The sequence below is a fragment of the Antechinus flavipes genome, chromosome 4 (genome assembly GCF_016432865.1).
Source record: "Antechinus flavipes isolate AdamAnt ecotype Samford, QLD, Australia chromosome 4, AdamAnt_v2, whole genome shotgun sequence".
Taxonomy (NCBI): Eukaryota; Metazoa; Chordata; class Mammalia; order Dasyuromorphia; family Dasyuridae; genus Antechinus; species Antechinus flavipes.
Window position 1 is genome coordinate 430076625 of NC_067401.1, and position 21499 is coordinate 430098123.

Below are 21499 nucleotides of genomic sequence, written 5' to 3' on the forward strand. Positions count from 1 at the left end.
CCCTCCCCTATTCATTCCCTAAAAAACATTCTCTTCTCTGGGCTAAATATTTTCAGTTCTTTTATGGCTCAAATTCTCTTTTTTATTATTATAGCTTTTTATTTACAAAATATATGCATGGGGAATTTTTTAGCATTGACCCTTGCAAAATCTTCTGTTCCAAATGTTCCCCTCCTTCCCCCCACCCCTAGATGATAGGTAGTCCAATACATGTTAAATATGTTAAAGAATATGTCAACTCCAACATATGTATACGTATTCATATAGTAATCTCGCTGCACAAGAAAAATTGGATCTAGAAAGAAAAAAACCTGAGAAGGAAAACAAAACGCAAGCAAACAACAACAGAGTGAAAATGTTATGTTGTGGTCCACACCTACTTCCCACAGTTCTCTCTCTGAGTGTAGCTGATTCTCTTCATTACTGAACAATTGGAACTGGTTTGAATCATCTCGCTGTTAAAGAGAACCATGTCTATCAGAATTGATCTTCATATAGTCTTGTCGTATGGCTCAAATTCTCAAAGCTCTTACCTATCCTGTTTGTTGACTTCTGGACACTAACATGCTGGATATGCAAATAGTACACAGTATCCTATTAATTCAACCCTGCAAGAAGTTTACATAGTAATGAGGGCATGGGGAGAAAGAAAGAGAGAGAGAGAGGGAAAGAGAGAGAGAGAGAGAGAGAGAGGAGGGAGGGAGGGAGACAGAGAGAGAGAGAGAGAGAGAAAGAGAGAGAGAGAGAGAGAGACAGAGAGAGAGAGAGACAGAGAGACAGAGACAGCACACACACACACACACACACACACACACACACACACACACACACGACAATCCAAAAAGACACTAATCACTAATTGTAGTTGGGGGCACAGGAAGAAGATAAGATTTGAACTGAGTGTTGAACAAATTCAGGGAAACTAAGAGATGGAGGTAAAAGTGCAGGGAATCCTAGGCATAGAAAATAGAACAAAGGTAAAGACATGTTAGATGGGGTGTCATGTTCATGCAAAGGCAAGTAGGGCATTGTTGCAGGATTGTGGAGTGTATGGAAAGAATTCAAGTGTAAAGACATTAGAAAGGCAGGAAAAATTCAGGTACTAAAGAATTTTAAGTGACTTTTCTAAAATGTGCCACTTAGTACTTCAGACAGAATAGCAGAATAGTTAGCTCTTTCATTTATCTCTCCAATGGGGTAATGGGCAGTGGAATGGATAGAGCACTGGGTCTGGAGGTGTGAAGATCTGAGTTTAAATCTGGGTCTTAGACATTTACTGTGTGACTCTGGACAGGTTACTTAACTCCTATCTGCTTTAATTCTTCATCTGTATAATGTAAAATGAAGAAGAAATTGGAACACATTCCAGTATCTTTGCCAAGAAAATCCTATGAATTTCATAAAGAGTTGAACCTGAGAGAATGACTAAACAACATCCCACAAAATGTGTCAAATAAAACAAAAATTACAATGAAAAGAAGAAAATAAAAGAACCATTTCACCACAATATAATTTCTATTGAACAAAAAGGCTGTAGTACTGACTCAACTGCCCTAATTATTGCTAGAGACTCCATTCTCTAATCATTTTTACCGGACCTACAATTTGAAAATTCATTGGTATCTATCCTGTCTTGTCAAATATACCTCCTGGATATGTCACAGTTTAATTCTTTTAATTGTTTAAAAAGTAGGGTGACTTTGGATTTATTTAGCCCTTTTTTATAGAGAAAGAAGTCACTTGGTATTTAGGGAAGGCTGAGCTGTGCAGTCTATTGTGTTATGGTCTAGTAGAGGGGAAAAAAACTTAGGGGAGGAGGTTGAAATAAAAGGAAATTATAAATCCAGTCATGATCATGTTTCCTTAAAGTTTTGATGTAGTAAGTAATGTATCCAGTTCCTTCCCTCTAGCCTACCTTTTGACAGAAGGAAATTGTAGAGGTCTTGAACAGAAGCTAAGCCAAGAGTACAGGTCAGAGCTTACAACTCTTCTGTTCCCGTGAGAAGCAGACGCAGAGTTCAGCATATTCTCCACAATGCTCAAGGCCACTAGGAAGTGAGGCAGAAAGATACAGACTTGGCTCCCATGGGGCAGGGTCCAGATACTTTTTCTCTCGTGAGCTATATAAAACTGAGTTAGCTATGGAATAAATAGACTTGTTTTCCATCTCCCACCTGACCCTTGTTTTAGTCAGCTCTTCTTCCAGCCCATTCTCCCACAAGCTAAACTTCTTGATTGTGACTCTGCACTGCCTGACTGCAACAATTGGGGCCCGAACTTGAGGCCCTAGTGAGAGGATTGTAAGTCACAGTACAGACTTATATGTGGAGGAATCTGGATTTCCCTATCAGGATGAGGATAGTCCTCCTCTTAGGAGAAAGGTAAGGAAAAACCCAAACATAAACCCATCACTGGGAGCACATATATGAACAAAAGGAAAGCTCTATGGTAGAAGAGGGAAAGGGGAGTTTCATTTTCTCCATAGCTCTGGTAGAAGTAGGGGAACCTTTCTAATTCGTCAGGCTAATAATGGATATTAAAGAAGATGGGCCAAGTTCAAATCAAAAGCCCAGAACAAGTGAGAAAAACTTAATTAGGCAATTATCCCCAAATCAAAAGAGATGTCTTTAGCCACAAAAGTAATTAAGGTAGAAGCTTCCTATGTCACTATAGAAGAGGAAGAAGCTGAGGAAATGTTACTGAAATTGATAATGAAATATCAAAATATAAAGAGAAGAAAACTGGGAGGACAATCCCAGGACTTATTGAGTATATCAGGCTTAAATCTGTATGTAAAAGCTGCTGTGTCTGTCTGTATATGTATGTCTGCTTTGCATTCTGTGTTCTATTTTAACAGTTAGCAAGCCTGTCAGAGATAAGAATTCAGCCTCTGTGTTGCTGGTTTGGAAAAATATCAGGCTGAATTGTTGGAATTGGAATTCATTCAGAGTAGTAATTCTTTCAGAGTGGCTCTTTGATCATGGCAAGGTAATTTGAGAGCTAATTTTGGGCTCCTCCAGAATAAGATAGTGTAAGGAAAGAGAATCTTTTTCTCTTTCTCTCCCTCTATCTCTAGCTGATTGAAGCAGCTTTGCATGAGATGGGAGAGAAAAGGAAAAAAAATATATTTATTATAGTGAAATAGAAAATTTAAGCATGTAGAAATGAGAAAAGCATAAACTGCAAGGGATTAGAGAGTTTGGGAACTTTTGAGAAAACAGAAAAGCAGTGAAATATCATTTTTAAAACTCCTGTAAACAAGGAGATTGTAACTTTTCTATGAGAACTCATGCCAGAAAGAATCTTAAGATAAAAATCCATATGAAGCAAGAATTGGCATTTCATTCTTTCCTGGCTTACAAAAGAAAAGAGGACTATTGGTAATTACTAGGCATGGTAACATTATCAAAACAAAATGCTAAAATATTGAAATAGGAAAGATCATGAAGGGAATAATGGTTATTAATCAATGTGCTTTTTCATCAGTGAGACTGAAATATCCAGATTTTAAAATAATACATAATTTAGAGAAAGCCCTATATTCATGAAGTGTGGTAACTACTCCTGAAAAAATTCAGACAAACCTCTTTTTTTATATCTTAGCTATCTGATGGATTCTCAAATAATCTGACCCCAGAAACTTGAGACAAGAAGAGATTCATTACAAAATCTTAATGATTAAAAAAAATTGTTAAATGCTGTTTGACTTTAATGTGCTATCGATATCTTTACATCAACTTTCCCATCTAGTATTCACTTTATAAGGATATCCTTCCTTAAAACTTTCCTAGAACTCTGTCATCAGAGACAAAACATAAACTTATATCTTATAGAAGAAAAATTGTCTGAGGCCCAATTAATAAGAATACTTTCTAATGAAAAGGTACAAAGAGCAATATATAAATTATAGAATTACTCAACCCTGCCCCTGCAATTAGAGTTCACATTGGAAGCTTATGAGCAAATGCACCAAAACAGCCTCATTAAAGTTCGTTGATGTTGTTGAGGGCATCTCTTTCACTGAGTTCAAGCAAGGAAATCAAGAGATGTTCACAGATTTTTGGTCCATTTGACACAAGCAGTACAGCGTACAGTGAGGGATAGGATGGCAGCTAAAGCATTGATTAAACAACTGGCTTTGGGAAATTGCAATGTAGATTGTAAGAAAACCTTGGCAGATATTCCTAGGGAAGCCTCTGTAGAAGAAATGGTTAGATGCACTGCCAAGATGGAGTCGTAAGCTTTTTATGTAGATCTTATGACAGAGAAATTAGAAGCCTTAGGTACAGGGCCAACCAAAGGAAAAAAAATGGACTGGGTGCTATAAATGTGGGAAAACAGGATATTATAAGACTTGATGTTGGGGAGATTCAAAGAAGGGAAAAACAACTGGGGTCCTGTCCCCATTGTGGCAAAGGTTTTTGTTGGGGCTGCAGACTGCACATCAGGAAACAGGAAAAGGGGACTTGCTTCAGCCCCCAGAACAACAATATGGGCAGCAGCCATGTTAATACTCTCATCTCGGCCCCAGTTGGAATGGGAACTGTATACTCAGTAGTTACTGTTCTGTTAAAACAACATTCCCCTTTTCTTTACTGCTTCTACTAAGATATAGCAAATACCTCCACTATCTCAGGATACTGTTGCCATTACTTTCTCTCTATTGTATTTTTAGTTTTTGCAGTGTTGCCCACACTGCAGGGGAAATTGTTACCATAGCATCCATATACACCATTACAGAATCAGGGACTGAAGTATCTTCCAGAGACTCTGTTGCCATTCTTTTCGTGATACAGATGCCCAGCAGTATAAACATTTGCCTCCTGAAGTGAATAGAGTGACCTCATGTTTATGGAATTAGCTAGGTACATCAGAAACTTCCTCTGCTCAGGATTAAGATGAAGGAAAGTGGTTTGAGGGCCTTAAAGATACAGAAGCTGATGAAACAGTTATTAATAAGGACCAGTGGCCTCTAGACTGGCTGTGGAACATTCTGATACTAACATGTGGGGAATTGGGGAAGTGCAGAGACCATTATAAAATGCCTTGTTGCTTATGTGGGAGCATGAGGGACAAATAGGCTGCATAAGCCATACATCTTAGCTTCTTTGCCTACTGTGCTGTGGGGGCGTGCTTTACTATCACAAATGAAAGTTATTCAGACAGAACCAAATTTATCCTTAGGGCTACTGCTGAGCTGCCAAGAGCTCAAAAGGTAACCATTAGAAGGCAGGATTTAAAAGCCCTCAATTATTTTCAAAAATTACTGGGAGACATAAATTGGATCCTGTTTTCCTTAGCCCTTGCACCACATGAATTACAACCTTTATTTGACATCTTATGAAGAGACCCAGTTTTCTCACACCAGAGACAGAGCCACAACCTAGAGAAGGTGGAGAGAGCCATTTCCAAAGCTATGATTACTTGTATTCAATGGAATCAGGATGTTATAGTAACTATTATCCCTACACCTGGTAGCCCCTTTAATGGTCTATCTCAAAGACAAGGGGTATTGGAATGGATGAGTGGGCCCCCATCAAGGAAAATGCACCCATACACCATATGCAGAATAAGTTGCCCAGGTAGCTAGAAAGACCTGCAAAAGAGTACTGCAATTGAATGGTCACCAGCTTAGTTGCTTATACCTTTCCTATACTCAGGAACCAAATTGAGAGTTTGTCATCAGATAATATTGATTGGCAGGTGCTTCTTGTTCTATATCAAGGTAGATGGGCTTATGGGTAATCCCTTAAAATAGGTAGAGTCATGTGTCTGTGGAAATGGACATTACAAATCATCATTAAATCAGAGCATCTGCTAGATGTCTTAACTATTTTTATTGATGCAACTAAGGATCATTGTGCTGTGTATTATGTTCCTTCCTTAAACCTCCTCCAAACATAGTCCCTATGTGTCTAATTAAAAGAATGAGATATATACTAACTTAGTGGTACTACAAAAATTTCCACAGCCTATTAATGTAATTCCTGATGGTGGTGGGCCTCCTAAGGCAAATAAAAAGAGCCAAAATTCAACAAATTTTCAGGAGCATGAAATAAAAGGCATTTGTAAAGTGCTTGAATAGAGTCTAAGCCAAGATTCCAGATCAGAGCTTACAATTCTCTTGTTCCCATGAGAAGTAAGCTCAGGGTTCAGCACGTTCTTCATGAGAGATCTTTCCATGATGCTTAAGGCTGCTAGGAAGTGAGGTAGAGAGGAACAGAATTGGCTCTCACAGGACAGGGTCCAGGTGTTTCTTATCTCATGCTCTATATAAAGCTGAGTTAGCTATGGAATAAATGGTCTTGATTTCCATCTTCCACCTGACCCATGTTTTAGTCAGCTTATCCTCCAGCCCAGCCTTCCCTAGGTTAAACTTCTCAGTTGTGACTCGGCTCGCCTGGCTGCATCAGTTACTTTGCCTCAGTCTTATGACCTGTACAAGAATAAACAGGCAGGAATGAACAGGGGAGTTGTCCCTGTCTGATACAACATATAATAGATGAGAAAGGATGGCTGACTGAAAAGTACTATCCTATAAGTCCGGTTCTTACTCATATAAGCCATTGATGAATAATGGATTAAGTGAAAGAAGTAAGAAATCTAGAAAGAACACAATGTTAAGAATGGATATCATGTTCCTTTTGCACAAATACAAATCTAACAAAAACACCAGAAGAAATTAAATGATTCAATGGAATTTTAGAAAAGTTAGTATGATAATCCCCAGGAAACTACAGAACAGGTTTTATAAATAGCACACTTATTTCTTAGATTTGGATGATTCTTTTACTTATTTTCTTAACCTTTATTTTATTTTTAATTTGTGGACTAAAACAAACATCTCTATAACATAGTATGAAAAAAGATTGCTTATAAAACTGCAAATCTACTATGTAGAATTTGCTATTCCTTTCAAATGTACAACAAAATTATCATGTTTCATTTTTTTTCTTTCCCAGTCTGCCTCCCTGCCCTCCCACCCCCATCTCTGGCTTTAGAGCTAGTTATAGTTGCCATTAGATACAAATAGGTTATTCTCTATATAATTCCATTTTTCAGTTTTTTTTGGGGGGATACAGATAGAGATAACAGATATAGTAAATCTTATACAGTTAATTTGGATATTACAGTAAAAATGTCTTACAAACAACTTCAAAAGAATAAGTTAATATTGCTGTTACCATATACAATGTTCTTTTGGCTCTACTCATTTCACTCTTCACTATTTCATGCAAGTCTTCCCATGTTTTTCTAAAACCATTGAGCTCATCATTTTTATAGCACATTAGTATTATGTCACAATCACATACAACAACTAATGGAGCTATTCCCCAATTGAGGGGCATCCCTGTAATGTCCAGTTCTTTGTCATCACAAAAAGAGCTGCTTTAACTATTTTATAATGTATATATTTTGTTTTTTCTCTTTTCCTCTAATCATGTTTGGAAATAGACTGAGTAGTGTTATTGATATTGCTTGATCAAAGTACAGGTAATTTAATAACTCTCAGGACATAATTCCAGCTTGCTTCCAAAAGGGTTAGGATTAGTTTACCAATAATAAATTACTGTCCCAATTTGTCCACATTTACTCCAATATTTTTCACTTTCCCCTTCAATCTGGGGTATAAAATATCTTAGTTTTTATTTGCTTTTCACCAATTAATAATGATTTTGAGAATTATTTTCATATGACTACAAATTGTTTTGATTTCTTTATTGGCAAACTGCCTGTTCACATATTTTGATTAGTTATTGATTGGGGGAATGACTAGAATTTTTATAGATTTCACAAAATTCTTTATAAATTTCAGATATGAAACTGTTATCTGATAAACCATCTATTAAAACTTTGCTCCAAGTTTCTTATTTCCTTCTGATCTTAGTTATATTTTTTATTTATACAAACCTTTTAAAACTTAATATAATTGAAATTATGCATCTAACACTTAACTTTGTTCTTTATTTTTGGCTTATTCATAAATTGTTTACCTGTCCATAAGTCTGATAAGTAATACTCTCCACGTTCTTCTAATTTTCTTGTAAAATCTTTATATCTAAATCATGTATCTGTTTTAACCTTATCTTGGTAAATGATATGAAATATTGATCTATACCCAGTTTTTGTCACTCTACTTTCTAGTTTTTCCAACAGTTTTCAAACAAAATAATAAATTATTATTTCCAAATCTTATATCTTTACATTTGTCAAATAGTAGGGTATAATGTTTATTTAATGTTCTAAATTGTATGTCTGCTCTATTCCTTTTTGTATTGATCTACCTTTCTGTTTCTTAGACAATATAATTGGTAATTACTGTCTTAGAGTTTAAGATTTAGTATTGCTAAACCTTCTTCCTTTATTTTCTTTTGTTATTTACTTTGATATTCTTTTTGTTCTTCCAAATGAATTTTCTTATTATTTTTTGGTGATTTAATTGAGATAATGTTGAATATATAAATTAGTTGGGGTAAAAATGTCATTTTCATTAAATTGGCCCTAGTTACCCATGAACAATTAATATTTCTTCAATTATTTAAATCTGATTGTATTTGTGTAAAGCTTTTTTAAAAAATAATTTTGTTTAAATAGTGCATGGGATTTTTTGGCAGATGTATTACTTCCAGCATTCTTGCTTCAATCTGACCTTATTGGGATTTTTATCCACATGACAAATAATGCCAGCTGATTGTTTTAGATAAATGCTTTTAATCAATTTAAGGAAAAATCCAATACTTTCAAATGTCTTTAGTAGAAATGAGTGTTGAAGTTTTTCAATAGTTTTTTCTGTCTATTGATGTAAAATTTTGTTATTGAAATAATTATTCTAATAGTTTCCCTTATGTTAAATCATCCCTTCATTCCTGGTATAAATCCCAGTTGATTATAAATATATAATTTTTGTAATATAGTCTTGTAACCTTTTAGCTAGTATTTTATTTAGGATTTTGCATTCTTATTAATTAATCAAACTGGTCTATATTTTTCTTTTTCTGTTTTTACTCTTCCTGCTTTAAGGATCAGTTTCATATTTGTTTCTAGAACACAAAAATTCTTACAAACAAATGTAATAAAGCGAAGAATGAAGCATATCTATTGCTGATCGTAGTTCAGTAAATTTATAACTAATAAAGGTTATTTGAAGAAGAAAAAAATTGACCAAATAGAATTCAAAGAATGTGTGTATCAAATGACAAATTGGTACAATTTTATATTAAAAAACAACAATGAATTACCCAGACTTGTTGATCTAGCTAAAGTGTCACTAAGGGAAAATTTATGTATCTTTCTAAAACATGATCATTAACAAACTAGGAAAATAAGAAATCCATGAACTATCATGCAGCTCAAAAAACCAGGGAAATCAAAGATTGAAGAACTCTATATTAACATAAAATTAAAATCCTGAAAATTAAATAGATGAATAAATTTAAATGATAATTACAAACTAATGAATAAAAGTCAAAGTAAGAAATTATTTTCAAATTTTATTTAAAAAATAAAAGAAATATTACTACTATTTGTCACAAAAGGGAAAATAATAGAGGAAGGACCAATAAAAGTGTTAGGATTTTTACCTATTTACATGCCAAAAAATCTGAGAATTTAAAAGAAATAGATGAATGCTTATAAAAAATACAAAGCATGCAGACCAACAGAACAAGAAAAAGAGAACTTAACCAAATTTCAGAAAAAAAGAAATTGATCAGGTCATAAACCTCTAAAGAAATAATTTCCCAAGCTCAGATAAATTAGATAAAACACTTTAACACTTCTTTGAATAAACTAAAAATATATTTTTACCAGAATAAATAGAAATAGGGACCTATGATATCACTGATGTAGAAAGCAACTCTTGGACATGTAAACATAAGAGTCTCAGAGTTGCCTGGAACACTGGGAAGTTAAGCAAATTGCTCAAAGTGACCTAGCCAGTTAAACCTATATCCCTATATCATCCTACTTTACAGATGGAACAGAGAAGCAGCATGGCTAAATGTATAAAGACCTGACCTCGGAGTCAAGATCTGGGTGCATTAGAGAGATTGTTTATGGGCCATACCAATGCAATAAAAATTGTCATGTACATTGATTTATTGATTTAGTGCTATCCCAATCAAGTTAATATTTGTTCATTATTAACGATATAGAAAATGGTAACAAAATTAATTTTCAAGAATGGAAGATTAACAATCTCAAGAGAAATCATGAACTCCTAGTACTTACTTGATAGCATGGAATAAGTGAGGAATAGGAAATTATAGTTTTGAATTTCACTTGGAACAATTTTTTAAAAAGGAAAGAATAATAAAAAGAATTAGAGCAGATGAAAAGTATTTTAATTTTGGAAGGAGTTTTTGGAAAAATAAAATAGGATTTCAAACTCTATCAGAGGGAAGAGGAAGATTAAAGTGGAAATAGAACTACTACTCAGTGTGAATGGAATGAAGATACTAAACAACAGAAAATGAAACAAGCATTTATTAAGCACTAATATGTGTCCAATATTGTGCTAGGCTTAACAAATAACTCAGTTTATTCTTACCACACCAGGTAGATATCCCCATTTAACAGTTAAGGAAACTGAAGCAGTATATAGAAATAGAGCAGAGTGGGAATATGACCTAAAATTCCACAGAAAGATGCAAATAGCAAAAGAAGCTCCAACTATCTCAGGGAAAAACTTTTACATGGCCCCCGGCTATTTCTGGCCCTATTCATTCTTTGTTCTGTTTCTTTATTATATACTTATTTACACTTTTTATTTTAGCATTTATTTATATTTATTTATAGCATTTATACTTTTGTTTGGTATGAGGGAACCATGATGTTACTTTTTCTTACGACTGCCCAGGATGACTGGCCTTTTGTAAATAAATTCTTCCAATTAACCTAATTAACCCTAAAAGCCAATTAATACTCAAGCTGGTATGAACCCCTCTTTCTTTGGTATCTCAATATTCTCTTTGAAGGCATGTCATCCTACAACTGACATAAGTAGTGCAGGATAGTTTGCCCCCTTTACATGCAAGCAGAGGTTACCTGACTTGCTATGTAAGGCAGGATTTGAATTCAGGCCTTCCTGATTCCAGGCTTAACATTCTATTTACTGTTTCTTTGCGAAATGATCTTTAGATGGGAAATAATAGAGATAAAAGAATAATAGAGCATTAAAGTTCAAAATAAGTAAGGAGATACTAAAAGTGTACCACGTAGCTGTTCTTGATAAGTTCCCAGGTTCCCAGGCTGAGAATATTGAAAAAATTGAAAGATGTATTTATTGAACCATTGGTCGGTGATATTTGAAAAACCATGGAGGATAGGAGCAATGCTACAGGACTGGAGAATGGCAAATTCAGAAAAAGGGAAGAAAATGGAATTTGAAAACTATGGCTCATGAGCTTAATTTTAATTCTCGGCAAAATTTAGAAGTTTTATTAAAGGGATGTTTGTGAAAATTTAGGAAGTGAATCAAGCAAAAAGAGCCATATCTTTATCAACAAAAAACTTGATGCAATTTTGTACTACATTCAAAAGGAGAATATAGAATGAGTCTTAGTCTATTATGAGGGATTCCTATAGCTGGGCTCTGAATAATTAGCTTGTAAATAGGATTGCTCTGATTATGGTACACTCCAACATCTAGTAGGAGTTTGGAGTGCTATGTGAGAGATATAAGTTTAAAAGTTTTCTAATATTAATTCATGTGATTTTTTTACCTTGTGTATAGATTTTGTCTGTTTATTCTATATCTAGTACATAATTTTTTTAAGTCTGGGAACTGGAAAAGTTTACAGAAATTAAGTATCCTTCCTTTTCTGGTCATGTGACCCAAAAAGTAGATTCTTATCTGAATGGTCGTGGGTAATGCTTATCAAAACGATTAATAAACTAGCCATTTTAATTGCATAAAATATAGGCAATTCTGGCCACTAAGCAGGTGATTAATCAGAATGCTTCTTTGTGTTTTTGTAATGAATAATGTAGCATAGTAACCAAAGTGAGTGATTTTTGTTCTCAAGTTGAGATGATGTTGAGCTATGGGATAGTGGTATGTCCATCATGAAATCTACCTTGATGAGTGCTCAGCAGTATTAGGGTGTCAGGTAACATCTATAACTGGTCTGAGAGTTTCCTTATATATACCTTCTAGGACTAAATATATTAATGGAGGTGAGATAATGCCACAATTTTTAAAAATCCTAGTAGTTCAATAAAAATAACTAATTTTAGTAAAATGACATGATATAATCCTCTCTACCCCTCCCCTCAAATATACTGTTCTTATCTGTAAATTAAAGCAACTGTGAGGTTCTATCTCTCATCCATCAGATTGGAAAGATGGAGAAAAAAGAAAATTAATAATTATTGAAGGGGTTGGGGAAATTGCACACATTAATGTAATATTTATGGAGCTGTAAATTGCCCAGTCATTTTGGAAAGCAATTTTGAAACTATACCCAAAAAGACACTGAATCATATATACTTTCAGATCCAATAATATCATTACTAGGCCTGTACTCCAAAGAGATCAGAGAAAGTGGTAAAAGACCTAGATATACAAAAATATTATAGCAAAGCAGCAGTCACCAAAACCATTTGGTATTGGCTAAGAAATAGATTAGTGGATCAGTGGAAAAGGCTAGGCTCACAAGACAGAATAGTCAACTATAGCAATCTAGTGTTTGACAAACCCAAAGCCCCTAACTTCTGGGAAAAGAATTCATTATTTGATAAAAACTGCTGGGATAATTGGAAATTAGTATGGCAGAAATTAGGCATGGACCCACACTTAACACCATATACCAAGATAAGATCAAAATGGGTCTATGACCTAGGCATAAAGAACGAGACTATAAATAAATTAGAGGAACATAGAATAGTTTATCTCTCAGACTTGTGGAGGAGAAAGAAATTTGTGACCAAAGATGAACTAGAGACCATTACTGATCACAGAATAGAAAATTTCGATTACATCAAATTAAAAAGCCTTTGTACAAATAAAACTAATGCAAACAAGATTAGAAGGGAAGCGACAAACTGGGAAAACATTTTCACAGTTAAAGGTTCTGATAAAGGCCTCATTTCCAAAATATATAGAGAACTGACTCAAATTTATAAGAAACCAAGCCATTCTCCAATTGATAAATGGTCAAAGGATATGAACAGACAATTTTCAGAGGATGAGATTGAAACTATTACCACTCATATGAAAGAGTGTTCCAAATCATTATTGATCAGAGAAATGCAAATTAAGACAACTCTGAGATACCACTACACACCTGTCAGATTGGCTAAGATGACAGGAAAAAATAATGATGAATGTTGGAGGGGATGCGGGAAAACTGGGACACTAATGCATTGTTGGTGGAGTTGTGAACGAATCCAACCATTCTGGAGAGCAATCTGGAATTATGCCCAAAAAATTATCAAAATGTGCATATCCTTTGATCCAGCAGTGTTTCTATTGGGCTTATATCCCAAAGAAATACTAAAGAAGGGAAAGGGACCTGTCTGTGCCAAAATGTTTGTAGCAGCCCTGTTTGTAGTGGCTAGAAACTGGAAAATGAATGGATGCCCATCAATTGGAGAATGGCTGGGTAAATTGTGGTATATGAATGTTATGGAATATTATTGTTCTGTAAGAAATGACCAGCAGGATGAATACAGAGAGGCTTGGAGAGACCTACATGAACTGATGCTAAGTGAAATGAGCAGAACCAGGAGATCATTATACACTTCGACAACGATATTGTATGAGGACATATTTTGATGGAAGTGGATTTCTTTGACAAAGAGACCTGAGTTTCAATTGATAAATGACGGACAAAAGCAGCTACACCCAAAGAAAGAACACTGGGAAACGAATGTGAACTATCTGCATTTTTGTTTCTCTTCCCGGATTATTTATACCTTCTGAATCCAATTCTCCCTATGCAACAAGAGAACTGTTCGGTTCTGCAAACATATATTGTATCTAGGATATACTGCAACATATCCAACATATAAAGGACTGCTTGCCATCTAGGGGAGGGGGTGGAGGGAGGGAGGGGAAAAAAAAATCGGAACAGAAATGAGTGTAAATATAATGTAATTATTAAATAAAAAAATTAAAAAAAAATAAAAAAAATATTATAGCAACTCTTTCTTCTTTTAGCAAAGAATTGGACTGTGAATCACTTGTCAAATTATGGTATGTGGTTATAATAAAATATTATTATACTATAAGTATAAGCATAGTATAGTATAAGAATATATAGTATAAGTATAGTATAGTATATACAATAAGTATATAGTATAATATAGTATAAGAAATATTATTATAGTATAAGTATAGTATAGTATAAGAAAAAAACAAAAAGCTGGTTCTTGAGAAATTTGGAAAAGTTTGTATGAACTGACCAGGAAGAAAATTTATAAATAATAATAATATAAAGGAAAAAAGACCTTGAAAGATAATGAACGAATGATAGAAGCATTTATTAAGCACTTGCTATGTGTAATACCCTGTGTTAAGTATTAAAGATACAAGTAAAAACTTGAAGATAATGTCTTATCTTTGGGAACTCATATTCTGAAAGAAAGTTTCAATTATAAGTCAGAATTAAAGTTCCCATGTTCTTTAGGATATGGTAGCAAAACTATATCTGCTTTAATGTTATTTCCTATTTACATTTTTTTCTGATGTTGAGTCATTTAACACTGCCAAGGATTTCAAAGGCAAAACCAATTTTTTTTTCTGGATTTTCAGTAGCTATGGTTGCAGCATCTGAAGATGCAGCTAGACTACATCTCTACCACAGTTGCTTCTTGGGATAATGACATGGAGGATTTGGCTAGAAGCAGGGTATATTGTCTGGTAGGTGCTACTATTCCTGGAGCTCTTGGGCTTTCTTTCCTATTGGTGGCAGTTGGTTAACAGTTGTGATTGGTGTAGTGAGGAAGGCTGACCTCTTCCTCCACAGTTATAGCTTTATTTAATAATGGTTACTGGACTTCAATAAGAACAAATCTGATGATCTGAGATTCCCAAGACTCTTGGGTTTAGAGTTTTAGGCTATTTCTAATAGGATGTCTAATAGGATCTCTAATAGGATGTGTAGGTGATAGTAATGGTTGTGTTAATTGGCACATACTCCTTCCTGTCTCTCTTTCAGGGTTGCATTATGAAGACTGACCTGAATATCATGGAAATGGCAATTGATTGGCAACTAGTAGTGAAGGCTGACCCTTTCTCCATTGGAGTTGTTTCCTCAAATGGTGGCTGAAGGTGCTGGCTTAGATGTAAAAGTGATGGTCTGGAATACTGACATTCCTGGACTCTTGGGCTTATTTGCTAGTTTATTGCAGTTAGTTAGCCTTTGGTGGAAGTGGTGTCCAGGCATGTGGGTCCCTTGTAATTGCTCCACTTGATGATGCTATCTCCTATTTCTCCTTTATGTTACCTTGAAGCTTCAGCTAGACTAATTTGCTTAAGACCTATTATCAATGCAATGATCAGTTTTGATTCCAGAATGCTGATGAAGCATCCCCACCTATTGACAGAGAAATTATGGTCTCTAGATGCAGAATAAAGTGCATATTTTTACATAAGCCAATGTAATAATTAGTTTTTCTTGATTTCATATATATTACATAGTCTTTGTATTTTTTTCAACTGGAGAGTAGAAAGAGATAGAATAGCAAAATAATAAAAAAAAAGAAACACGTGGTTACTGAAATTTTTTTTAATTCACAGAAGAAAATAAAAGCCAGAAAAAAACTCAAAGATAAGGACAGCTTTTAAACATTCATGTTGAAGGAATTATTAGATGTTTTAAAATAAAAAGCAAGCTATATCAATAGATAATAACAATTTCAGGTATAATATTCTTTTTATATTCTATCATGTATGAAGATATGCCTATTTTATTGTTGTTTGCTAAATTTGTAACTAAAAATCCCCCTAGAAATAAACACTTTCCCCCTTCTAATCTCTGACTGAAAGCCCTTTCTTTCAGTATTATCCTAGGTGGTGCCACATTTTAGATTCCATCCTTCTCTACAAGACAGGTAGTCTTGTATGCCTAAAATCTTGATGTATCTGAGTCTTGGGATAATGGAGCAAAAGATTCTTTGAGAGGAAACGCCAAAAGTAGTTGACCAATAAAGGGAGCTTCTGTCTTTTTTTTCCTCTTAAGAATTCTATTGTGGTAACTTGTTTCATTTACTTTATACTTATAATGATTGTCATTTTGTCATTGTTGCATTTTTGAATGGTCTTCATCCTGATTTAAGGAAGTAAATTACTGTAGTAAATGAGTGTAGGTTAACCCAAGAAAAGGCATATTATGGTGGAAAGAGCATTGCTTTTGGCCTATGAGGATATCGATTCAAATACTGGCTCTCTCATGTGTAAATCACTAGTTATTTATCTGTAAAAGAAAGGAGCATCTAACTCCAAGTTTATGATTCTAAGATTTGTTTTCTTTCCTATTCGATGCTCCCTAGAATATAGCAATATAGATATGGATAGAATTGTAAATCATACAGTTCCTTTTCACCTAGAAGAGATTGTGAGGAAAGTATGTAAAAAAACCACTGGTTCATCTTGGTCTTGACATTGATTATTAGAATGACTATGTAAATCATAGAACTTCTCTCAATTTTAATTTCCTTATCTGTAAAATAGGGATAATTATATAGAATCTGAGAATTTGAGTTACAAGGAAACTCAGGGAGCATCTATTTCAACAGATACCTTCACAAAAACTGTATCTTTATCATATCTGACAATTAATTATCTTTTGCCTGTAGAAGTGAAGAAAAGTGAATTATCCTGTCCAAAGCCATGCAGGAATCAAATAAAATAGCTGGGATTTGTGTCTAGATGTAATTAGATTGCACAGTTGATTGAATGCTGAATCTAGAGTCTGAAAGAAGAGTTTAGATTCTTAATCAAATATTAGAGAAAGGCATTTAACTGTATCCTATTTTCCTCATCTACAAAATGGGAACAATAATAGTACCTATATCACAGGATTGTTGTGAGGATCAAATGAAATAAAATATTTAATGTGCTTTGCAAAATTTAAAGTACTACATAAATTTTATCTATTATGATTATGATTTTTAAAGGAATATGGTCATACTATAATGCAAGGGAAATTTCTTGGGTAATATCATTCAATTACTATTGAGAGTTCCTATGTTATTTATTAGGTAAAATCTTCATTGGACTCTGATTAATTTTTGCAAAAATGGCTCATAAACCAATGAAAATTACTGGTAATTTGAGTGTTAATGAAAAAGATAAGTTTGGACAGATTCCAGTGTGCCTGGAATCCCTATTCACACTTCTCCACCTTAAATGCATTTGTAACCAGGACATTAAAAGAGAGAGAGAGAAAGAAAGAAAACCTCTCTTCCCAGAAACTGGGGGAAAATCCTTGAACTAGTATCTATAGACTTTAACTGAAAACTATTTTGTGAGCTTTGCAAATTGCATGAGAAATGTTATCATTGTGAGATACTTAGTTGCTATAGTTTAGTGAAAATCAAATAGAAAACAGCAGTTACCTAACTATTGCTTAATTATCTGTGTTACCGTGGAGGATGATGACAATGTTATCTACCAATTACTAAAATAAAGAAAAATAAAGCTAGGCTAAAGCAGATTCTTAACAGCCAAGACAATTTAGAGGATGGAGGCTGATTACAGTTGAGAACCCGTGTCCTCATGGGTTTGATAATTCGTTCCCTTTGAGTGAGGATGGCTGCCCTGGCCCCAGCCCATTTCCCAGGTCCCTGTAGGCGGTACTGGTATGGGGTGCAGGGACCAAAGAAAACTTCCAAGGCCAGCTTGGGATCCCCGAGAAAGAGAGAAAACACATTTGGTTTGACACCGATTTCAGAAGCAATTTCATCCATGTATTGAACATATGGTACGCGACTAGTATCACGTGGGCTTTGCAAAAACCTAAAACAAAAAGAGAAAGAAGAGAAGTCCTAGATCAGAGGTTTGCTCTGTGTCCCCTTTCTGTAATAGTTTCCATGAATAATATATAAAGGTTGGGTAGTGGAGAGCTTCAGTATGATGGAATGAATAAAATTTATCCCCATGTCAGTGTCTCTAAGAAGTTACGAAATCATCCTTAAGCAAAATGTGTTTTTGGCATTTTTAGTTAAGTTAAATCAATAAGCATTTATTTAAGTGTCTACTATATGCCAGGCACTATGTTACGTATTGGGGATGAAAAGAAAGGCCAAAAATAGTTTCTGTTTTCAAGAAACTCACAGTCTAATGGGGATGGTGGTGATGACAGCATGAAAGCAATTATATTCAAATAAGATATGACATATAGATAGATAGGCAAGTGAATGAGTGTATAGATAGATTATGGATAAATTAGAAATTCTTTCAGAGGGAAATAATTATAAGAAAAAGTAAGAATGGATTCTTGCAGAAAGACTTGAAGGAAGTCAGGGAAGAAGAAAGTAGATGTAAGGAGGGAGAAGACTGCAGGCATATGCAGCATTTAGTGAAAATACATGGAGTTTGGAGACGGAGTCTAGTTCAAGGGACAGCAAAGAGAACAATGATTGGATTCTAGAGTTCATGGAGAATGCCTTGGAAATGAAATTATGTTAGTATCACTCTGAATCATTCCTTTGTTCTGCACTTTAATAAGCAAATTCTACTTTCATTTCCAATATGTTTAACACATTTTGAAGAATGATCCGTTCATTCACTCCTATATCATTTTGCTTGTCTTACCTTGCTATTCTCAGCAAAACAATGATGCAAGATGACTCTGAAGGATTTATGATCAAAAATGCTAATCCAGATGAAAACATACTTTTTAAAACTTTATTTTTATTAAAGTTTTCTTTTTTTGGGGGGGAGATCTATGTTTTCTTTTGCAACTGACTTTTATGGAGATATTTTATATAACTTCACATGTACCTTCTTAATCTGGGTGGGATGGGGAGGGAGGAAGGGAGATAACTGGAATTCAAAAGTTTTAAAAATACATGTAAAATTGCTTTACATGTAACTACATATATATATATATGTATATATATATATATATATGCACACAGACATATACATACACACACACATTTTGTTTGTCTTAGCTGTTATATAGGGAATACTGCTTCAATCCTTTCCCCCTTCCATTCATGAAATAATAGATTGAGGAGATTGAAACACACTAAATATATTGTACCTTGCATTCTAATAAGGGAATGTATTAGGAGGTTTTCCAAAGCTGGAGATTCTGTAGCTTTCTATAGAATCTTGACTCGAGGGTTAACAAGTGCTATATTGAAGTTAGCCATGAATGCGACTCTCAGAATCCACTTTTGGTAGGCAGAAAGGCCAAATACCATCAATATTCCCTTTCTTCCTGACTTTTGTAGCAGGCTACCCAGATCTCATCAAGGACTGCTGGGAGTTCATTTATCTGACACTATGTCAGTGCTTAGAATTCATTCAGGTCAGAAGGCAGGAAGATCCACGTGGTCTATTTTCTTGGTCAGACTTTTTTCTTGTCACTCATTTTTCATATATTGAGCTTCCCTACTTGACTAAGACAGATGTTACTAATTCTATTCCTTCCGGGGAGATGGAAGACCACCAGGACTGATTATTTTTCTTGTTGCTATGACTTCTAGAATCCCAGCACAATTAACTGATTTACCAATGTAACCTAAGGGCCTAAGTACCTTGTACTTAGCTGAACTTTCTTTCCTATTTCATAGCCCCCAATTAGAGTATGAGTTCCTCGAGGTCAGGGACTGTTGCTTTTGCTACTTGTGTACTCAGTGTTTTAGTTGTTTAGATATTTCAATCATGACTTGCTCTTTGTGACCCCGTTTTGGGATTTATAAAGAGTGTTTTGCCCTTTTTTTCTCCAGCTCATTTTACAGATGAGGAAGCTGAGGCAAACCAGGTGAAGTGACTTGCCCATAGCAAGTAAGTGTCTGAGGCTGGATTTGAAGTCAGATCTTCTTTACTCCAGGCTTGACATTTTATACATTGTACCACCTAGATGTCCCTATACTCATTGTTTGATTTAGTACACAGTACTAAATTATCTAGTACTAAGGCATCTAGTATTTACACAGTAAGTACTTGAAAATGCTTTTTCATTTATTTATATTTTTTATTCATAGAACTCATTTCAATGGATTTGTACTTTTTAAAAAGACTTAGAAATTTCTGCAGAAGTCTGTTTTTGCTAGCCTGAATTAAGTACTTCCCTCCTTCTCAAGTCTGTTATCAAAAATTTAGTCTTCAAGTAAATGTAAGCTAAGAAAGCACTTGGACTTTAATAATTTTGGTGAACTAATGTACAAAGTCTTATAAAGGGAGGACTATTTTAATGGAATTGTCCTGAGGGCAGATCTCTGAACATATTTCTAACCCCAATTGTCATAAGGAATAAATGTAAATTAGAACTAACAAGCAGAGAAAGCAACTTTAATTGTCCTTCATCAACCATAAAGTTTCTTACTGTTTGTTCAGCTTGGCTCTGGTCCGTTTAATGTCTGCCATCATATCTTTCTGTGAAGGTAATTTGTTCAATCCTAGGAAAGGAACAAAAAGAGAAAGAATCTAAGCAGGATTGACTGGAAGAATACTTGAATGAGAAGGAGTTTTAGGGGGTAATTGTCACCTAACAGCAACTCAGAGCCAAAGTTCCCATGTGGGAACTCCTAAAGTAGGAAAAGCAGCATTTCCTTATCAGAAAGACATTATCTTCCTTATCATGTTGCAATAGTTCATTCACAGAATAATTTAGAGCATAGAAGAAAAATAATTAGGGGAAAAGAGTTGAGAGATTATGTCTTCTAACCCCTTTATTGAATAAATAAGAATGCTGATGATCTACCACATTAATTCTGATAGAAAAAAGATGGTATATGAAGAATAGAGATAAGAAACTCAGATCTTCACAGGAGACAAAAATCCAAGAAAAGAGCTACTAAATATATCTCATGGTCTCAGATGTCAGTAAACAAAAATATGATGTATATGTTTTAAAAAAGTAAAAAAAATCCTAATGTAAGAAGGCAAATTTCATTTCTTTCCACTGATAATTCACAAATAACATTTTGAGAAACATCACTTCAGATTATTCCTGTTAATGATGGGAAGCTTATGTAAAAGAAACCATACTCATTTGAAGAGATGCCTGTAGTTGGCCAATTGCCAATTCAACATGAGTAATATAGAGACCTGCCATCTTCCTGGACTATATATAGAGATTTCTACTGTGTGTTGAACTTGACTATCACTTTTCAGCATTATAGATTAACTAGGAAACTAATTTGTTTACTTATTTATTTTATTAAAGTGAACCTAGAAAGCATTTATAGAGATTATAAAGTCATGGGCATAGAATTAGTGTTAAGAGAAGTAATGATATTTTCATCATGGTAACTACTTGAAAGTACAGCTAAATACCAATTAGTGCAAATGATGAATTCTGTGAAGTGTCCACATTAT

General features: G+C 34.3%; 1 protein-coding gene across 1 annotated transcript in view; it reads right to left on the bottom strand.

The window, feature by feature from the left end:
- Nucleotides 1-17610: 17610 nt before the first annotated feature.
- LOC127561648 (flavin-containing monooxygenase 5-like) overlaps nucleotides 17611-21499 on the bottom strand; it is a 51134-nt gene continuing 47245 nt past the window's right edge. The window contains exons 7-8 of the mRNA XM_051996833.1: nucleotides 20505-20577; nucleotides 17611-17962 (exon numbers count right to left, since the gene is read on the bottom strand). Of these exons, the coding sequence (XP_051852793.1) occupies nucleotides 17611-17962; nucleotides 20505-20577 (425 nt within the window). The remainder of the gene's footprint in view (nucleotides 17963-20504; nucleotides 20578-21499) is intronic.